This window comes from Pyxicephalus adspersus, chromosome 5 (assembly GCF_032062135.1).
Source record: "Pyxicephalus adspersus chromosome 5, UCB_Pads_2.0, whole genome shotgun sequence".
NCBI lineage: Eukaryota > Metazoa > Chordata > Amphibia > Anura > Pyxicephalidae > Pyxicephalus > Pyxicephalus adspersus.
Window position 1 is genome coordinate 112,659,650 of NC_092862.1, and position 23,043 is coordinate 112,682,692.

The window sequence follows — 23,043 nt, forward strand, 5'->3', positions numbered from 1 at the left end:
CATCTTACTGTAGGTCATAACCAGCAGACCGGGGTTTTTGTGCAGGTCAGGAGTAAGTCAGAATTTGCTTTCCTGAAGAACATCTACTTAGAGAAGTTACTAGAGGAAGCCCTGATTTACCCAGCAGGCTCTATGTGATTGCTGCTATCCAATCCAAGGCCCTTTTGGACAGGGTAGTCTACCCAAAAACAGTGGGATGAATGTGAGAAACCCTTAAACTGCCAAAAAGCTATTATTATTTGTGAATTAATTTTTGGACTGGAGAATTCAACCAGTGTTTAGGGTAGTTTTTTAGCAGGTTATTTAGATGGTAACTGAATTTCACCATAAAAGTTGCAAGTTGGTGGATGAAAATGACCTGAAAAGTTTGGGAAACACAACACCAGATTCTAACTAGCCTCATGTAAGCCAAAATAATTATAGTATAATTATGTACAGTGTAAATGTTCTCCTAAATCTTATTCCCCCTTCCCCACTTCGTCCAAGGCTTGCACTATGGGTCCTGGCCATGGTCTAGCATGAAGGGGAGCCATTTAGAAAGTATATTTTAACATGCTGTTGGGTATTTAGCATTGCAATACGGTGAGTCCTTGAATGCAGTAGTGACTGAAAGTGGTGATTTAAAGGGAAATTTGACTTAAGCTAAACAAATTAAAGTGTTTAGTTCTGTCTACCTTTTTTAAATGGTTGTAGGCTGCAAAAGAGTACTGTTACCAATTTGTGTTTGACTGTGCAGTAACACATGTAATGCTGACTGGTTCAGTCATAACAAATATTATTTTTATCCTTACAGCAACTAAATGTTAAGGTGACTTAAATTTAAAGTTTAACCGCTTCTTGAAAAGTTTGTGAGTTCTTTGTCTGGTGTTCTGATTTATTGGTTTCAGTACAGTTATCCCAAACAAGTTTAAAAAAAGGATATTCAGTTTCAGAATGCTTTGTGAGTGTGTTTGACTCACAAGTTGTAAAATCAGACACTGCCAGTCTAAGAGATTTGCTAGAAGGAACCAAGAAAGGACAGCCCTTGTGCTGTATGCACAATAGATATAGGTGAAAAGGATTGAGGTTTTATAAAACCTAAAACTCTGAACACATGAAGCAGAAAATACTTGTGGGCAATCCTGGATTAACACTTGGCACCTAGTATGAACTTTGTATCATTAACGTCATCCTCCTCCCTCTATATCCTATTCATCCCTTGCTGTTCTGACCCAAAATTTCAGGTCTGTGGTTATATCTAGAAAAAATGCCCCTTCCAGTACAAACCCTTAAAACACACTGATGCTCTATTATAGAGTTTACAGAAAACATGATGAAAACATACTGAACATGTTGTACATTGGGAAAAAAAGGACAGCTGGTAAGAATGATTACAGTAGACTAACCCTAAATCAGGACAATAAAACTAAAGTCATGCAGAGAGAAAATGTATTGTCTAAACTGTATATATTTATTATCAAAGTGACCGGAGCTTTAAAAGCATGTTTTGAAGCAGCATGGAAATTTATGGCATTTTCCCAAGGATGAATATGGTGTATTCCCTGCAAAGTAATCAGATCGTGAAGGTTTGTGATACATCTCAGCCTTACAGAAGGGTAAGAGCTGCCAGAATGCCAGAATGTTACTAGAAGGAAATCTCTGGGGAAAGAAGAGGAGATCATATTTCTGCTCTCCTTGGCTCGTTCTAGTGACAAGCAAAATGGTTTTGCTTTAGCTTATTTATCAAAAATAGCAATCAGCATGGCAGTACAAAATAAACTCGTCAGTGGACAATTTTGGTGCTAAAAGCTTTTAAAACGTATAAGGCTTTTTATCTTATGCTTTCAGAGGTAACAGATGAGGCCTTTTCCATCTTTCTGTGCTGTGTTGTATGTGCCTAATAACTTGTCCCTATTTTATACCAGAGATTTGATTTTGCAGTCATGGTGCATAGCGACTTAATCTGGGTGTTGATAAATGGTTATGCCTAGTGAATCAGGCGTGTCAGCTAGAGATACATCTGCACACTGCAATCTGATAGCCCCAACAGAGGTCATCTCAGTGCCGATCTTCTTTGTGTTTTGTAGAAAAGAAAAACCATGACTTTCTCTAAGTGCAAAAAGAAGGAGGGAGGAGGGGACCAATGAAACAAAAAGAAAGAATAATGAGTCCTCTCGGAACACGGCGTGATATGTTTCCCATTTCCAGTATGCATTCCAAAAATAATTTCTTTACCACAACAGGCCGCATAGCTATTGCTTCAAATTGACCAGGAAAACTAAGGTTCTATGTTAATGAATGAACTGAATGCAGGATGCAGAGAATGTGTACTTGGACTCAAGGTTTCACCAATATAAAGCTATTTCTACTTCTTTGACCTCAAGTAAATCTAAGATGAAATATTAGTGATTTTTATGAATAGGACAAGTAGGTTGAAATGAGAGCAGCTTTATTTGAATTTTAAATTGCTAAGTAAAATTACAGGGTACCGGATGAACAGCACCAATATGAGTGTCTTGTCTGGCAGAACATCTCTAGAGATCAGGATGAATTAGGCAGCCAGGACATATAATCCAGTTACCCATGCCGAGTTTGTTTTTTGCGGAATTTGGTCAACGATTCCATTCATCTCACAAGCTATGCTGGAGCTGCACGGAAAGCACACAAGACATGTTTTAATAATTATTTGTTGAAGCTGAAGCCTAATCTGGTAATATTTTGCCTTCCATGTCTCTTCTTTTTCCTTTAATCAACATACTAATATAGTTTTTATATATTTTTTTTATCACCCATCAAGTTTTTGACCCAGTGACAACTTTGCTTGGTTTACGTCCTTCTATGTGCTGCAATGATGACAAATCATGGCTGGTGGGAGGAGCTTTTGGGGGGCTTTACATTTTCCTGAAAATATCACAGTACTTACTATCATATAGATAAAGCCAATTCTTGATGGCAAATCTCCACAAATAAATCAATCCAATTAATTCAAGGGTTGGGCCAGAGATAGTAAGGCTGAGGACAAAAAAGCTGGATGATGCTCCATTAACGAATACGAGGCAGTCTTGGACTTGCTGCAGCTTCTAATACACACGAGTCTGATTTATTAAAGTCCTCAAGGACTGGAGAAGATAAATGAATAGGGTATTTCAGTAAACCTGGAATTGATTTGTTAAAATCATTTGGTATTGTTTGGCAAATGTTTTCAATCTTCGACTCAATTTAGTCTATATTTATATAGTCCAGTGGTCACCAACCTTTTCAGACCTACGGACCACTAAATGTACGGCTTCCAAGCCACGCATGTGCGAGGAGTCATGTGTCACTTAAAGGGGAAGAAACCTCCCCCAGAATGATGTCATAATGCCAGAACCACCGACCGCCCTGTGCCTACAATCTGTATGGGACACGTGATCCGCAGCTCTGGCTGGTGTGCCCCCCAGCGAGGTCCCTCTCCTGACCCAGCTGGGGGGCGCACTGACAAAAGCCATGAACCACCAAAACCAACGGTTGGCTACCACTGATATAGTCTACAAATGACTTGCTTGCAAGCCATTAACCAATATTAATGACTAGTACTGCCTAATGCATATGTACCTATTTCAATGAATTTACTAAGAATTAGAGCACACATACAAATGTATGGTATTGCAACAGGCTAAGCATATTTAAAAAAACCCACCATCCTTATATTGAATGGAATATATTCTTTTATATATTACATAATAAACAAATACACCGACAAAAAAATGAAAAACTCTGCTCCAAAGAACTTCACATACTTTGAAATAGGAGCCTGGCCATATGGTATTTGTAGTATTGTGGGATGGGCTTCATTTACAAATCAGTAAAAGATTCAAACCACATTAAGAGTCTAGACTGTTTATACATATAAAATTTAAAGGGATTATCCTAGGCATGTAATAAAAGGGGCTGTAATTACATATAAAAAACCTATTCTATCTTGGAAAGGTTCAGAAAACATGCAAACATGCAAAATGATTTATATATGCATGGAATGAGGGTACAGCTGAGTAATGTTTAAGCTTGCATGCATCTAGAATGCAGCCACAATTATTTTTTGGACTATGTTTTTATAACTATGTATGTATAACTGTTTATGTGTCATATCAGTTCACGGGTCCACATTCTACAGGAGCTTATATTACAATGTTCTTACTGCGTCAACACAAGTATATGCATTCCACACACTCTGAGGGCAAAAATGCTCTCCATTAGAGGAAACCATACAATACTATTACTGTACCATAATACTATCACCATCAATTGAAAATCAATCAGTTGTACTACTAACCATAATCGATACCCAATCGAAATGCAAATTGACAACAATCTTTCTCCTAGATCTAGCCTTCAATAAATGAAAAATATATGCTCATTCTTCAAAATTCGATTAAGCAGAAAATTATCCAAAAGTCTAATAAACCTTTCAAATACTTGAATATGATGAATAGCAAGCTTCCAACTTGACTGACTTGAAAGTTTTTTTATTCTACATTTCGTTTTAGTCACTTTTGTTCAAATCCGAAACAAAAAAATAGGTTTATGGTTGATTTCATAAAGTCAAATTGATCAAATGGGCTACTCAATGGAATGGAAAAATCAACCCATGTATGACCAACTTTAGTCATAGTCCCATTCAGTAGATTGGAATAAACAGAATATACACCTCACTGCTAATTTACTTTGTGCCATGCTTAACTTATATTTTAGGAGGGCCAAAATATTTATACCTAAACTGTAAATGCTCCTACGTTAGGTGAGCACGCAAATACGTAAATTAAATTTATAGACAGTATTATAGATGACACCTTGATGCTTTCATGACTATTCTGAATTAAGAATTAGGTAATGAGCCTCTAAATTGCAGACTTCCACATATATAATCTGGTCTTTGTTATGATGGTAAGTCTTCAGAGTTTAGTAAACAACAGCTTTCCAAACAGCAGTTGCACACATATATTTATTTATGGCAAACTGCCATTGGAAGGCTAAAACAAAAAACGTGCCAAAATGAAATTAAAATCAGGGAGAAGAATATTCCTGTTTATACCGCAGATTCATATTTTGATATTTTTAAACTAATACACATAATATGTTCATCTGTGTCCCAAACCTGAACCTGGATATGTGTCTAGGAATCATACAAGTTTAGACACGAGGTACCTGTGTTTTGAATTCTTGCCTTACACAGATGTTTACAAAGACACCGAGTGCTGACAGAGATGAAGGGAACAATCAGGCCAATTGGGGGTATAGGAGGCCATCCCCTCAGGGGGACCTATTGATATTCTTCAAGTTTTAATGGCAATTTTCCACTACTTACTATGAATTACAGCATTCCACTCTCTACATGCTCCAACCAAAAAACAGTTCTTTAGTTTTTGCAGGGGAATGCATGCATTGCATGTTGCGCTATAAGAACTTCAGGTAAAAATTATTTTTAGGTAAAGATAGTATACAGAAGGGTATATGTGACTGTGAGAATTAAATTGTTTTATTTTCATTTAAATTCTTTTTCAGTCCCCACTATGAAGATTTGTCAGGAATAATAGGCCAGCATTATGGGGAGGCAGTAAGAGGCAAAACCTTTCCTAAATTTTTTTTCATGTCAATTAACAAATAAAATTCGCTATTTATTCTTCTAGAATAACAGTGCCTGATTACTAAAAGCTACAACACAGTTTCTCCTGTAGTGTCTGGTGCCAGCTGTATCAGAGGGCAAACATAAAATGAGAGAGAAATAGTTTTTTAAGAGTAGAAAAATTCCATTGTTACCACTGGGAGATACCTTCTACTACAATTATAAAATATTATACTAGCCTAACCTTTCCAAAACTAAAAAATCAGTTTGATAGGCACGGTGTCTTAATTATTATAGTGAAATAGTTTTTTTTCCTCTAATCTGCACTCATTCACACTTTTAATACATAAACACATTGGCTTTGGTCTATAATAATTTCATGACACTCAGTGACATAGTTTGTACCTAGACCACCTCAATGACTATACTGTATAGCTAGAAGTGATCTGAGAAAAGATACAAGAAGATACAAGCTTTTATCTTAAAAGCTTAGGGATATTCTCATATAAATCTTTCATAAGTGTTTGGTCAGGCCTGGATTTGTAAAAAGACCACAAACTGCTGAGCTCTAGGGCATTTTTTGTTTCATTATCTTATCACTTTTCTCTCTTTTACACAGTCTTCATGTATCATATCCTAGGGAATATATTTTAGGAAACAGATTAGATGTTGATGGCCTTAAGATCAGAATGTGTTGACATACATATACATGTTAATGGGAATTAAAAACCTGCTAAAAGTAAGGTAAATGCTGGACAGAATGAGGTGCAGGTCTAATGCATGTGTCAAGGAATTCTGCATAATTAAAGAAATGCCTCAAACCAATGTCATCAAAATAATCCCAATCAAGTCCCTCAACACAGGTTCTTTTAATATTTATTTTTTAAACATACCTGTGAGGCTAGAAAGATTCCTAATAATGAGACAAACAATGCCCTAATATAAATAGTTTTTGCAACTTTCATACATTTACATTCAGCGAATTGTAGCATTACTTGTGTACCTATAGATATGATTTACAGTATATCTAAAGACAAAGCAATTTAAAGCTTCAGATTTGGTCAGAATGGATAATTCTCTTCAAGACAGCTGTCATCTGAACAAGGTTATCCTCACCTCTTGTTTTGTTCACAATTGTAACATTTTCAGGTTAGTGTAACAAAGGGGGAGACTAAAACATAATAACAGGAACACTGGGAAAACTAAAAACTTGATAGGTTTGCTAATCCTGTGCTAATTACATTTAATTCTTTGGATTAGATGCACCAAGTGACCATAATACTGTTTTTACATAATAAAATCTATAGCATTTTAACAATACTACAAGTTAGCTGCATACACAATTTGTTATAAAGTAAATTGATTCGTATTCAAGGCATTGTAGCTAGATCCATCTGAAAATGATATTGCATGTTTAAATGAATAATAGCAGGCTGATTTACTATCTACCATGTGGCAAAAATGCTGCTTGATGAAAAAATATCCAGGGTCAGGAAGTGTAAATATCCTAAAAGCAGCCCTTGGTAGAAGATGATGGGGCATAGCTCAGGTATTTCCTGCTGCAGTTTCATAATGAAGTAGCTGCTTCTTCATGCTAACTTTCAGGATCAATTCTGACTACTTAAGAACTGGAGTGTGGAAAGCAGTAACTGCAAAGATTATAAAAAAACAATACTAACAAGTTACAGACACAGGTTTGAAGACACAGTAGCATTCCAAAGCAATCCCATTTATTTATAAAGCTCCTTAATGTTTGCAGTATAGGTAAGATAACTCACAGGCATCAAGACGGCAGAGGACCCAGGCATGGTGGGGTTGGGTAGAGTGCCAGGCATAGAGGCAGGCATGGGTTGTCTTTGCCGGTTGTGTAGATGTAATAACGAGGAAAGAGAGCCCGGGACAGGCCTACAAAGAAAAGTGAAAGCAAGGTAAGAAACAGACATTATAAACATTTAAGGGCTGTACATCGTATTACATGTCAGGCTAACTCCAGAAATGGCTGATATTTTGACCTAGGTTCTATTCACAACCTTCCCCTCAACAGCCCCCATTCATGTACACTGTTTTCATATTATCAGAGGAGGACAGGTTACAATAACAGGAGTAAATCAGCACTTTTACGGCAGTCATTGACCAAGAACTTGTCTGTTATACTTTCCATACTACAAAGAACACAAGCCAAAATCACATTTGATCACTTTCTATTTCTGGCAGGATTGTATATACTAAAAGTAAATAACGGATGTAATTATGGAAAATCACCTCCACCATGGTACCAAGCAATAATGTGGTGACCTATGCAATACAGCCATGCGCTCATAAAAATGCCAATATACTAAAAAAAAATAATACCAGTTTTTACATAAAGATGTCATCTTTAATCCATCTGTAAATCTTATTAGTGTCATAGAAATGTGTGTTTAAAAAGGTGACTTTTCCCATTCAGGTGAAGTCATTCTCTTGAAACCCACACCCCAAAAAATGTTTTCCCACACTTGCAGCCATTCCATTACCCAGTTAATGCTCCCAAGAAAAACCTGGTAATTCTGAATATGGGGGAGCATGGGACCTCCTCCCAGTACGTAGTGCGTAGGCCTAAGCAGCCAATCACCATACCCAAATACAATCACTAGTAGAGGAGGAGGACATCGCTAGAACTATATGAACTCAGACACCGTTGAACACAGTGCTTAAACAGGAGAATAATTGTCTGAGTGGCAATGGTCACCAGGACAAATAGAAAGAGTAAATCTATTTAGCAGGGATACAGACACAATATACAGTAGTTCAAGCATCTTGTTTATATTTATATTGTTATTATATTGTACAAGTAAATATATACAAGTATAGTTTAATTTGCTCATTACGTATAGATACCATGCTTTTTGGATGCTTTTGGACTTTCACTGTTTTTGGGTGAGTACTTCTGATAGGAAAGTATGTTAAAGAGTAGGTTTTGGCAAATAATTAGCAATATTGACAAGGTGTATCTAAATACCCCAATATAAAAAATGTGCAGATGTATAAAATGGTAGGTGTATATATATATATATATATATATATATATATATATATACACTTGATTTTCAGTAACATTTCAGACTGCTAAAACAATATATTTGACTTCTTTCTATACGCAAAGCTCATGTGTGTAGAGATTTGGATGGTTGTTCCTTACAAGCAAGGTTGCTCGCTCATTGGCATTGTTGGAATGTCACAAGACACTATTTTCTTTAACAATTATCAATAGGTCACTTATGGTTCGTTTCCAACTACTTTCATCTGTGTATGCAACCTTACCCTACAATATTAGTTTGCTCAGTCTAATTTTCATTCTCAAATTACGTTTTTATTTACAGATGTAGATTATAAATACATGAACTTTGCACTATTAAAATATGTGTATGGTGGTAAGATTGATTTCTCAGCATCATTTGGGTGCATGCTGTATGTGTTACAGTATTTACAGGGTACAAAATCTTTCTCTATTACACCCAAAGGATATTCTAGGGGACAAGCCTTTGCAGAAGGAGAGCTGGACATGGCTGTAGCAGGGTTGCAGCAGAACCAGTATCTGCTTCTTTGTGCGAGGAGAAACAGGAAAAGCACTGTCAGGGCCCTACATGATGACCTCCAACAGGATTCACCAATGTGCATGTTTGGGACCAAACTGTCAGAAACTGTCTCCATGAGGGCGGTAAGTGGGCCCAATTTCTTGTAAACCTGTGCTCCAAGCTAGCCACCACGTAGCCCAACTGATCTTTGCCAAGGAGCACAAGATTTGACAGGTTCGCCACTGGTGCCCCATTCTCGTTAAAGATGAGTGCTATATACACTATTAAGACATTCCCTGATGAAGAATTAAATACTGCCATTGAAACATTTGGACCTAGGAAATTCTCCACAAGGGAATGCTTTAGTGAATGTCAGATTCACCTAACAGACCCCTATGAGTCGTTGTGATGAAATTTGTGCCAATTCAATCATTCTGTCATTTTTTTGATTTTTGGTGTAATTTTGAAGCCCTCAGTGGGATCAAAGTTTTGGTTTCCATTGACTGTTCTTATGTCACTTTGTTCTCAATGAATCACACAAAGAAAGATTATTCAGATCAACTTTAATATAGTGAGTATCTTGATCTGATATATGTTAATGTTATCTCATTTTTTGTTGAGCAGTATATATGAATATATTTCTCCTTAATCTTTGAATGATCTGAAAACAAAGAACAGTCATGTATAGACTTGCTTTGTAAAAGCTACAGATTTTACATTCATTGTTTCTTGTATATCAAATTTTAGCCTGTAGGAAAAGTATTTAAAAAAAGTGTAAATACAGCATTGCATTGTATTACTAATCTAGTTCCTAGAGAGCTGAGCCTCTGCAGACAGATTACTTCTACCTGTGTACTTTTATAAACACCATTCATAAAGTCACAGACAACATAAGCTTTTCTTTCAATTAACATGTCAGTGATGACAGGTAGAATTTTCAAGCTACTCCCATGAGTGATAAATACTGCAGTACCCCAGACCATGGCCTTCTGCTGTCAGGCCTGCTAATCAAATTGAAGTGCCCAAGATAAACGATGGGCCCAGCTGTGTTAAATGCTTTCAGGGAAGAGTCACTGTTTTGTTCAAGACCAACATTGTTTAACATTTATGAATGGTAATAAAAGTTAAGTGTAGCATTTGGTTCAAAAACACTAATAAAGATGTACATTGGATGATATAACTAGAGCTAACCATTATAGAGCTTGTCCTTCTAAACTTGAGCATTGATATCTGGAAGCGGGAAACAGTGATATTTTAAAGGAGTTTTCCACCTAATATTTAAAGCAACAAGGGTATTAAAGGAGCCACTTATTCCTTAAGAAATGGCTCAGTTCAGGTTTTATTTAAAGGAAGCTGCAAACCAAGCTCTGTTAGATGTGCTACCTCTTTAGCTAACCCATTGTGCTCTGAAAATCCTTTACCATTTATTAAACATTAAAAAAAAAAAAAAAAAAAAAAAAAAAAAAAAATATATATATATATATATATATATATATATATATATATACACGCACACACACATATATTTGAAAGGTTATGTCGTACTGGATATGATGAGGAGCAGATTGGGTGCCTCAGGGCAAAGCCTGCATAATTAAATACATACGAGTAATAGGTTTAAAGGAAGTTCAAATTATTTCAATATCTTTATTTTGCCCACACATAGCTATCTTTCACACGGTACATTAACCCCAAAAAGGTCTACTCAGATAGAATTGATGGGCATGGATGCAGATGTGCTTTAAAAATCAGCATTCATTCGTACCGTATAAAACTCCCCGATAATATCAAAATATGTTAATGATTACATAAACCTGCTCAAACTATTTGGAAAAAAGATCATATCTCTATACATACACACTATACAACCACTGTAAATACCTCTTGTTTCACCAGCATAAAATGAAATTGTATTAGAATTAGGTTTTCAAACAATGGCTACAAATCTGCTGCAGTTGGTGTATGGTCAGTGTAGAAACAGAAAGTTAAATCAAGTTGATTGTGAATGTTTATGGAAAGATTATCCCTAAATTTTAGTTTGTTTCATTGTAATAGGCAGAAAATTATTATTATTAATATTAATAAACTGTATTTTTAAAGCTCCAATAGATTGTAAGCTTCAGGGCAGGGTCCTTTCCTCCTCCTGTGTCACTGTCTGTATCTGTCTGTCATTTGCAACCCCTATTTATTGTACAGCACTGCATATTATGTTGGCGCCATATAAATCCTGTTTATTATTAATAATAATACTAGTATTACTAATAATAATAAAAATAATAACATATTACCTAGTGCTGTACAATAAATAGGGAATTAATATTATTATTATGTAAATAATTCATTACGCTACTTTTCTATGCTTCTTAAAAATTGACCAAAACACTTCTATTTCTCCATATTCTCCATGTGATAGATATTATGTGCATTTCTTTATATATTTACACAAGGATACTATTAAAAAGACCACACTAGCAAAGTCTTTGGAATAAAAAGACTTTAAAAGTAGTGGCACAGAGTAAGCATGGATCTTAAAATGCACAATCTGAATTCCAAGAAATGAAAAAAATAAAAAAAAAATTAATTAAGCTATAAATTCCTTAAAAATAATTCAATGTATTGCATGCCTACTTAGTTTGGATCTGTCATAAAGCCAGCACTCTGTAATAGGTTGAAAGATGGGGGACCTGAAAAGGCCCTAAAATCGAGGGCCAACACTTGAACCCATTTAGTTTCCTTGGGCTTGCAGTTTCCTGAATGGCAAACAAAGTAAGGAAACATATAGGGAAAATATCATTGGTCTGTTGGTGTTCCCTAACTGTTCAACAGGCTTGGCTGTAAAACTTTCCTGCAGACTGTAGGACCTGGTTGTGATTTTTAACCAGGGTACCTGCATTTCAAAACTGGCTGATAAGAATTACAAATCCTCTGACACGTAAAACTGTTTCCATATTCAGACATTTGTCGAGATTTAAGATTTAACATGTCTTTCTATAATACAGGGGGTCATCATTTAAAAAAAAATGAAATAAAGAACAGAGCCATAGCAAACAACTACTTCCCTACTCTTATAACAGGTGAAATTGCATTTCTTGCAAACAGTTTTTTTTTCACCAGTTTTCCCTAGCTATTTTGCTAACACGTTTAGCTTAAAACTAATATTGACATTTCCTTCATGTATTTTATAATTAATTCTTTAAAAATTCAATGGTTTGGATGTATGCAGTAGCAAGTTTCAGAAATCATCCCTATGCCCTGAGACTCTGGCACTCCACAACCATCATCCTCATGCCAACTCTCCTATAAGAAATATATCTGTAAATTGTCTAGACAACACAAATGATTCCAGATGCACTGGATCTATATTCTGCTTGTTATTACCACACGTTATAGCTCTGCTGTTTAGTTTTATTGCATAAACTAATACCCTAGTATTTTGTAGATTATCAATGTAACTTTATAGATGCAGGGAAAAATTGGTGTGTATCCTGATATGAAATGCAAACATATGTCCACAAGCAGAAACAAGTAAATCTCAAGACAAAATTTGTTTTTCCATTTTGGACAGAGTAAGTTCTAATGTGAGTTTTTTGTTTGCTGTCTATATCCTTTTGAAGAGATTTTCCTTCATCTCCTGTCCTTTAGATTCATCAGAAAGTGAAAGGATATCTTCCTAATTTATTGGAAATCCTTCTTTTTCCGTTATGGTAAGAACTTGTTTGGATTTACCTTCACTTTCATTCCCAGTGACACTTGTGATCAGGACAATCATAGAGAGTAGAGAACCACCCTAAAGGATAGACAGTAGAGCTATAAACCTTACAATGTTCTAATCTTTCCACCTCTATATTCAAAACTTGAACAGTTTTGTCCTTAGGCATATTTTAGGTAGTGTTGGTCAAATAACTGAGTGTTCGACAGCTATTCTATCGAATAGCTCGATATTTTTCTGAACGCCGAATTCAAACACCATTAAACTAATTTTTTCGGGGCTGTGTAGAACTGCAAGAGAAATCAGGGGAGCAAAACACATAATGGATAAGTAATAACTGTGCATGAAATCCATTAGGAAAGGTACAAACTAATGCAGGAAATAATACATACATACATATATATACATATATATATATATATATATATATATATATAATAGATTGTAAGCGTTTCTGGCCAGGGTCCTCCTCCTGTGTCACTGTCTGTACCTGTCTGTCGTTATTAAAACCCTTATTTAATGTACAGTGCTGTGTATAATGTTGGCGATATATAAATCCTGTTTTTTAATAATAATAATAATAATAATAATAATAATATTATTATTAATAATATATATATATATATATATATATATATACACACAAAAAAAAAGAAGTACAATACATCTCAGATGACAATGTTCACTTTTTGTGATGAGTGGGTAAAAAGTTTGTTTGCCTGCACATATAGTAATGTTTGACCATAAAAGCAATTTATCCAACAAATATCATACAGGAAAAGGTTGGGCTAAGTGGCCCGTTTAGTCATATCAAGATAAATATACAAATGGACCTATCTTGTGGTCAGATGGTCAACACAGGTCAAGATATTTCAACTTAACATAACTACTTTTGACAACTCCTTAGCTGTAATATAATGTATTGGGCAAATACCAAAAATGCAAGGCTATTCATATCAAACAGATATTGATTTTCAGTAACATTTCAGACTGCTAAAACAATATATTTGACTTCTTTCTATACGCAAAGCTCATGTGTGTAGAGATTTGGATGGTTGTTCCTATATATATATATATATATATTAAAACAGAATATCTATAAATATATATAAATATATATATATATAGCAAAACAGCTGTTTAAAATATTATATATATAAAGTATAATGGGAGCAGTTGAAATCCTTTTTTGTACCACCATTTGTTTGTGGTGTGGTTTTTGATATGTTTCAGATACAGTCTTCAAACTTCTTAGCAAATGTTCACAAGTGCTGTTAAACTCCCCCAGAAACCTTTGCAATTTCTAAATGGGTGCCCAAGAGTTGTTAAATGCGCAGTTGATAAATGCCTTACTGAACTTAGCCTATGAGTGTCATATTTGCCAAAGAGATAAATGTTAAATTACTTTCAAAGGTTTGCCAGTTTAACATTTTAAACCAATGCTTCCCAACCTGTGTTCCTCCAAAGGTTGCAAGGGGTTTGTGCCTTTTAGGCCATTTTAAGTGACACCAGTGATCTTTATGGCCATCTCTAAGGCTGGCATTCTCCCTGGCATTCACGCTGGTCTGCAATGTAAGAAGCCAGTCTTCCTACTGACCACCATAGTAATGTACTGTGAGTGGTGGATATAGTAATTACAGAAGGGGTTCCCCCACATTAAAAAGGTTTAAAAAGGATGTTTTAAGCTATTTATCTAACAATATATAAATGTACAATAAAAAAAAAAAAGTTGCATTACTGAATGTTTTGTTTGTCTGTTTTTAGGAATTCTCATACCATAAAAATAACTCAAAAAAGTTTACAGCATAACAGCTTAGTTTGGAAAATTATTCTTGATTAAGTCTACTTCTACAAACTGTGTATATTTTCTAACTTTTTTATTTGGATTTGATATAACGTATAATAAAAAGCACCACAATAAAGATAAACAACCATGCATGTTGTAAACATACTATGACTCACATAACCAATATCTCTCTATTTTTAAAGAACAGTAAACATTTTTGGAAATTAGGGGCAGCAATTTTAGCCTGAAGCACCTAAATAATCTACCAGTTAGAGAATATTATCTAAAAATCAGCTGAAACATTTTAGAATGGGATACAGGGCAAAGTGAGTTCACAAAAAGGCAGCATAGTGGTTATTTACCAGTATCAGCCAATCTTCACAGGACCATTTTTTATCTTAGGATGATAAAATCTCCAACTCTTCAATGCTCTAGGGGTATGTTGATGGAAATATTACGACTCTCACCAGAAGAAAGCAGATGTTACAAAAGAATTTAGATTTTAGCCTCTGTTGATTCTCTGAATGTTAACATTGCACATTTTAGAATCTAGTTGGAGCTAATAGAACAAATCTAGTTGGAACAAATGATTTTAGCACACCCAATACCATCTCTAGGTAGTATAGTGACAACTATGTAAGCTGCCCTGGAATTTGACAGTTGTAAGGAAGAATACATCTGTCTTTAAGACAAATTATTCCAGGCAATACTTTGGGGCCATGGATGTGAAAATCAATATAGCAAAGGGTCTTTTTTATCTTAATCAGGATATAACATTTTTTAATATTTTTGTTTTTTAGCTTAAAATATATTGTTGTATGTTACTGTAAAAGAATCAACTTAATTCAATAGAATTTTAAATGTCAGACTACCTTTTCCAATAACCCACTGAAAACAGACCAGGTTTTACTGAATCATGGGAAAAAAACTTGTTTTATCAGACCAACTTCGCCATGACATGATGAGGAAAAGGAGTACAGAATGGCTGTTGTTTTCTGGTCTGCAAAATGTCTAGAAGGCAAGGTTTTTAGTTTTTCTGTAAACGCTCCAGTCAATGTAGATGCAAATAAAGCATAACCGTATTCTTCAATAAGAAGAAGAGCTTTAAACAAAACCTTGTGTCCCCTCATCTCCAACCTTCACATAAAATTTATAAATGAAGTTATAGATTTCAGATGCAAACAATGACCTTTTTTGCCTGATGAAGTCTGCCCAGGGTTGGACAATGGTTACCCCTCTCAGCATTCCCAGTGGTCCTCTGAAAAGTCACACATGAAATGACAAATGAAAATAGCAGCTGTCTTTGTTGTATGATATAGCGGCAGGAGTCAAAGGGTATATTTAAATGTAGCTGTAGTCTTTAACAAAATTAACTTTACAAATTTGATGGGGAATGGGGTATTTTGGGGGTTTTGTGTAACAGTGCAGTTACTCTCCAATGTAAACTAACAATATATCTAATTACAGTAGCCGCGGATCACCAAAATTTTCTGGTGGTCCGCAGAACACCGTTTATCAACCGCTGCTTATTAATTCCTATTGTTAAAACCTTTATTTAGGAGAAACCTATTGGTACAACTGTTACAAAATCTAAGGAAGTGTAGTAGTATTTCCCAAACTGTCACTTTTGGGGAAAACTTGACCTGCATGTAAATATGAAAAAAATGAAAGGTATGTGAAATATAGAAAGTATGGTAAAGCATATCCTGCATGCAGTATACAATCAGTACATGCGTTTATTCTGTACACAAACTTAGCCACAAACTTAGTCATTTTTTGCACAATCTTCATTGTCAAGTCATTCCTAAAATTAAATGCAAGGATTAAAAAATGTACGTGACTCTAAAATCTATCAAGTCAAACAACAATTATCAGCATCTTGAATAACTAAACCTCAGCTTTGCTGAAACAATAAACCTCTCAACCTGAACCTTTATCTCAGTGTCTGCCAGCCCTCTGCGGCCTTATGTTAAAGGATACAGGCGTATGTTTTCGGAAGAGATATAAGAAATAAGGGAAATATGCTGGGATTACTGTAAACTGCAAACTGCTGGCAAAATATTTAGGTTTCTTTTGGTTCAGAGCCAGAACTTTTTTATTCAGTAAATGAACACCACATCTTTATTAGGTTATGCCTAACTTTTTGATTTAAAACATACTTTACATACTTGGCTTGGCAACATGTAGTAATATGATAATGTATTTCATAAGTTAAACACATAAACAAGGGACATTATGTAAAGAAACAGGTTGGTATGCCACAGTATAAATTTCATCTTGCCTTGTATTTTGGTTGATGGCTTAAAAAACCCATCACACAGCAAATGAAAAAGCAAAATAAATGTGATAAAATCATTCTATTTCATATTATACAGTCATTCAATTTATTGTAAAATGCATGTGTGACTTAAAGGAAAATTGATTGTTTGCAAAGTAGATGCAACTTGTCAAACAAACTGATCATTTTTCTAAAAGCGTAGAATCTGCAAAATTGGATCATACAGCTTGTACAGATAAAACAGTAATAAACATTGTAAAGATATATAATAACGGTTGGCTTACTAAGGGATAGGCTGCTTTCTCAGCATAGTGAACTGTTACCTTGTAAAGGATTGTAAGGATTTTTCACTTAGCATAGTGAATAAAATACAAGATTGTTTTCTTCAACCATCCAATCAACATGCAAGCAACACCATGATGTATTTTTTTTCCTTGCATGTGTTCAGGTATTCTTTTTTAAGTAAATTTTCACCATTTTGAAACATGAATTCTTGCATTCAGTTAATAATAATAATTAGGTTTGTTAAAGCAGACCTATCACCAAAAGTTTTATTTTGCATAAAAGGGTAGACAGTCCTTAAGTTAAGTAAAAATGTTATATTTTTTTCTGCAACACCTTTTTTTTAAAAAAAAAAAAAAAGGTAGAAGCTTCTGCCCTTCTGGCTTGATTGCCGCAGCAATCGGGCATGTATAGAAGAGGCATTTTCCTACATAGAGGGGAAAGAAACTCTGATTTCACGCATGCACCATGGTACATGGAGGGATTTTCAGGGATTTTCAGGGAAACACAGTACTAATATACAGTGAGTTCAACTAAGGCCATGTTCATGAAGACAAAAGTGAAAATGACCATATCCATGGCAAACCAACAAAGAACAATAAAAACATTCGCCAAAACTATACACATACCACACTACAGACAGGCTAGTAAATATAAAACATATAAAAATAAAACCACCCTAAATCATTTTCATTATTTTTATTTGGAGATGTTTTATAAAAGCAGATCTATATATATATATATATATATATATATAATAGAACTGCTCCTCCTCCTTTAGGCCTATTTAGCTTCCCATGACCTAAAGGAGATCTGATTTCTGCTAAACTTCTATAGGAAAAAAATGTGGGCCATCTTTATGTCTTGCAACTCTCTATGAATACTGCAAGATTTGTCATATGTAGAAACTGATTAATAAAAATATGTGGATAGGTGTTCCACAAAAGCCTAAGCCTAAAAACAGTTTGGTTTTACTGTTTAACATTCTGCAATCCACTCTCACTACTGAAGCTCACTGCATTTGTGACCTCAGCTAACCAACAAATTGCATATAGCATGTTACAAACCGATTTCATGCATACTTTTTAATTTCATATGCATTATTTGAATGCCATCAACTATTTTACTGCTAGGAAACCTGTGTAAAACTCACAGACACCGATCCCATCCTGAAAATGGGAAGCAAAGCTTCAGGACTGATAACCGGACTCTTTAAAATGCTCTAACAGTACACAAAGTAGCTGATAGATGTACGTTTTTACTGCATATAAATATAACTTGAAAAACTCCCCAACAATATATATAATCTACTACTGGAAGGTGCCAGGTCTCTACAAAATTATTAAAACAGAAGTTCTTTTTTCTTGATAGAATTTACTGTTTTCTGAACATTTCATTTTTTAGCCACACAAAATTAAAATAACCTGGGTAAAGCATTCCATTGTTTATGGCTGATTTTTTGTCTAGTATGCTTTAATATATAGATTCATAAACCAGAATGAAATCACTTTCAGTAGAAATGACTGAATTAAAGTTTGGAAAACCTGTGTATCTTGCAGAATTATTATAAAAGTCCAACAAATGGGTATAATATAAAATCTGGCTATATTTATTAGGCAGTGGTCATTCTAATATGAAAGTCAAAGTCAATATGAAATGCTTACCTGTGTTTATCCTGAACCTACCCTGAGTATTTAACCTGAACCTGTGCATACTACCTGTTACTGAAGGGCTAACTATTAGGTTCAGTTAACTGAAGTTGCTAATACACAGTGGTCCTGATTTATTGAAGTGAGGGTCTATCTTCTCCGGCCTTGCAGAGCTTTATAGGATCAGGCCTATTATTTTTAGGCGCAAACAAGAAGCAGTCTCATGTAAACTCCAAATTGCTTGAGCTAGATCCTATACCAGACACCTCATTGGTACATTTTCATTAGTTGCTCAGCCACCTAATCGAGGAACAGGAAGGTGTGAACACCACATAATATGCTTTTTAGACCATGCATAAGATTTTTTTATTTTATTTTCTAGCAGCCAAATGAAGTATGGCAGATGAATGAAAAAAAAAAGAAAAGCACTATTTAGGCAAATCCTGCTTTATCCTGCTTGGGCAAAAAACAGGTTCAAATTAAGCAATGCGTATATCTGGGCTAGTTTCATTGTACCAGTTTGACTGGCCCAACAAGAACAGCAAAGTCTCTTTTGGGTCATAGGGGGAGCTTTTTTTTGAACACCTAGTCAACTATGACAATAGAGGAGTGGAGCAGTAAAGGAGGACACACAAATGTCCTAATTTTTCCTTTCTTTATAACGAAGACTCAATTTAGCCTTTCTCTACCAAGGTCCTGTGAAACCCTGGGGTTCCTCAAAAGGTTAATAGGGGTTCCTTGAGCTGTAGATGATTGACCTCCCATTTCCTTGTGTTTACATAGTAACCCCACTTTTCAGAGCCAGTAAATCTTTTACACCAGGAGTCCCGTCTGCTGTCCAACAGCTGGGCCACGAAAGCATGGAGATCAGCGGTGGTGCACCTCAGAGTGGGGTCAGGAGAAAAACGCCGCTGTGGGGGGTGCACTGGCCAGAGCCACGGACCATGTCTCCAATATGCATCGCAGACTCAGGACGGTGGGCAGGTTGTGTCTCTGGGTGGGTTCTGGCATTATGATGTCACTCTGGGGAAAGTTTCTTCCCCTTTGAGTGACACACGACTCACCATGCATGTTCGGTCTGAAGTTCCTAGATTTAGTGGCAGGTGAGCTCCAAAAAGTTGGGGACCACCAGATCATTACACCAGAGATCATTTATTTGCCTTAAGCCTGGCATTCAGACACTTATTTTAAGGGGAATTTTCTTTCAGCTCACTATGAATGCAATGGGCATTTATCCCACCGACACACATTGGTTTTATAAAGGGTTTCCAGAGACCTGTAAATAATAATATTAATTATTATTATTAATATTAATATTAAACAGGATTTATTTAGCGCCAACATATTACGCAGCACTACTTTAAATAGGGGTTGCAAATTACAGACAAATACAGACAGTGATACAGGAGGAGACGACCCTGATTCACAGTGTTCCTCTACGGTAAGTTGAGAAACGCTGCAATATGCAGAAAAAGCCCAATTTTCTAGAGTCATTAGCCAACAGTCATGTCAGACAGGCAAGTGTGTAGCAGCTACAAATCTTACTGATTGTTTTCTCTGGCGAATAGTAGCTGGATACTAAGTTGCTGCTGTAGCTGGCTACAATGCTTTTCTATGCAGCTGCAATTCACTTGTGTGTCATGATCATGAGTGCTTGTAATAAAGCTTGTAATAAATATTGAATAAATAACTAAATAACATGAATAACTTTTAAAGCTGGCAAGTGTCTAACTAGCTCTAAACACTGCTACACGTAATTCACCCACAGGCTGAGCTTCAAATCGCGGCAATTGTTTTATCGCTTGCATTTTATCCTGACAGCAAAACAGCAGCTAGAGACCTACTGCAGTGGCTTCAATGTGCTGCTACAAAAAGCCAATGTGATATAAAGCTAGAAAAGTGAGCAAGGTGTTAAGTGCATGAAATGGTGGAGTGTTCACCAAAGCCATGCACATATCCCCACAGATATAATAACCTGTAACCCAGTAAACATCTCACAGGGGCAAGCAAAGGGAGCTTTTCAGATAAAATGAAATCAAATCATTTTCCATTGAATTACTGTGAAATTTATTACTAAAAAAGGTTCAGATTTAGTAGTTACTGTATTTTGAACAAAATGAAAATGTGACAACCTATATATTTACCTTCAACTAGCCCCAGCTGACATTCTGCATATAACATAATACCTGTATTTATAACATAAAAGTGCATTTTGATGCTGAAAGTATTTAATCTTTAAATGCAGTGTAACATTTCAGCAATAATAAAGATTCATGGTTCCCCACTTAGCACATGTAGATACACCTAAAATCATCAAAATGATTAAACTATAACGTGGCAGGGCCTTTTGTTCTGCAAGCCCCACTCCATAGTAGTCATTGTTCCTATGCAAAGCACTGATAATGGCCAATAAGTCAATTACAGTTGAATGCATTCTGAAATAAATGGTTTAATAATATCAGTCTGTATCTGTACTGTACAAAAAAGTTTCAACTCCAAGATGGCGTAATGTATAGAGAAAGCAGGACTTTTAAGGTACTACTACCAATCACTAAAAAGATGATGCATAAAAAAAAATCATATTTATGATAAATACAAACAATTATTATTAATTAAAATTAATGATATATACAATTAGGAAAATCCAACACAAATAAAAACATCATTAAACATGATTCAACATACTATGTTGAGTGTTTCTACTATCAATGTATAATTAGTGATCCTAATTTCTATGTAAAATCCAATACTCAGGTTACAAAATTGTATCAGGCACTAAGGCCCAAACTCGACACGTTTTGCAGAACCTGTCTGCTTCATCAGGAGTATTGTAACATGGGGATGTAAAAGATAATTTTCTAATACAAATGCATGCTCATTGAGCAAAGTATTGGTGGCTCACATTACTCCAAGACTGGAATCGCTTAAGCCACAGCAGCTTGTTAGTTAAGCATAAAGGAAATAGGTTTCCCCTTCCCCAAAAATGTTCATATCCAAGTACATATCATATCAAGTTTGTATCGATTTTACTACTTTTAGATGTCCAGTCCCTTTCAACTTGCTGAGATTGCAAGAAAATCCTCACCTCCACAAGAACAAAAAAGATTGAAATGCAAATAGGGGCTAAAGTTGAATTAAAGTTTCTCTGCACCGCATAATATGGCTATTAAGCAGTTCCTTCAGGTCCAGAGTGTAGTGGGACCCGTGTATCTTTACTGTAAAACAGAGGTTATCAACAGACTGTTTATTATGAGGCCATACTAAATGGGTTCCAACCACTTACCCAACATAAGGAGTCTGGATAGTTGTACCTTATACTATTATTATACAATTACTAATCAATTTCTGATTACTTATACAATATATCTTTAAAATATATGATGTTTTGGGGATTTTTGCTTCTGTTTCTGCTATCTGTTTTTCTGCTTTTAAACATATCCCTGTACCTTGAGATATCATTTCTAATTATTCACTATCACATAATATGCAATGTCACCAGAATTATCCACTAAATTTCGTCAGTGTTTGCCCATGTGTATGAGAACACGCATCACCCTCACTGTCCTCCACTCCTCCACTTTAATAAATAATTTAACTTAATCATTTTTAACAATAAGGCTTATTTTTCTGATGTTGCAATTGATCATTTTATGCACTTTCTCTTTTAAGCATCACTTTTTTTTACCTTAGCAACAAAAACAAAGGAAACACAAAATAAATATGCAAACAAACATTTAGAAAGAACCAAAGATAAACAAATACAGTCAATAGTAAAATTGCATATGTCCAGAATATGCAATAAACACACAAATATCCCAGATCATAAAGAATGAAAATTGGTGTTTTTGTGGATCTCTGTTAATAGCAGGCACCCCTGTTAGAAATCGCTGAGCCCTCCAGCAAAACTTTTGATTGCCCCCCCCCAGAAAAAAAATCCCCACATATCATAGTGCCCTCACATACTGTATATAGTGCCCCCACACAATACAGAACATGCCAACATATGTGAACACACATACATACAGCATTTGGTTAAAAAAAAAAGTACTCACCACAACTGATACCGTACCCCGATCCTGCGGTGTGCACCCCAGCTGCTTCCGTCCTCTTCTCTTGGTATCCCTCCGGGAAACTTGCACAAGGAAGCTGCTGATAGGGCATATTTTCGGGGTAGGGCTTACATTTCCCCCTTGAATGATTAGCA

The 23,043-nt window shown here is 35.4% G+C and overlaps 1 protein-coding gene across 4 annotated transcripts in view; it reads right to left on the bottom strand.

Annotated features, from left to right (window-relative positions):
- The window catches only part of CREB5 (cAMP responsive element binding protein 5), a 257,480-nt gene that overhangs the window by 58,059 nt on the left and 176,378 nt on the right, over positions 1 to 23,043 (bottom strand). For all 4 annotated transcript variants that reach the window (XM_072412475.1, XM_072412473.1, XM_072412477.1 and 1 more), the window contains one exon: positions 7,360 to 7,486. In XM_072412475.1, coding sequence (XP_072268576.1) covers positions 7,360 to 7,486 — 127 coding nt within the window. The remainder of the gene's footprint in view (positions 1 to 7,359; positions 7,487 to 23,043) is intronic.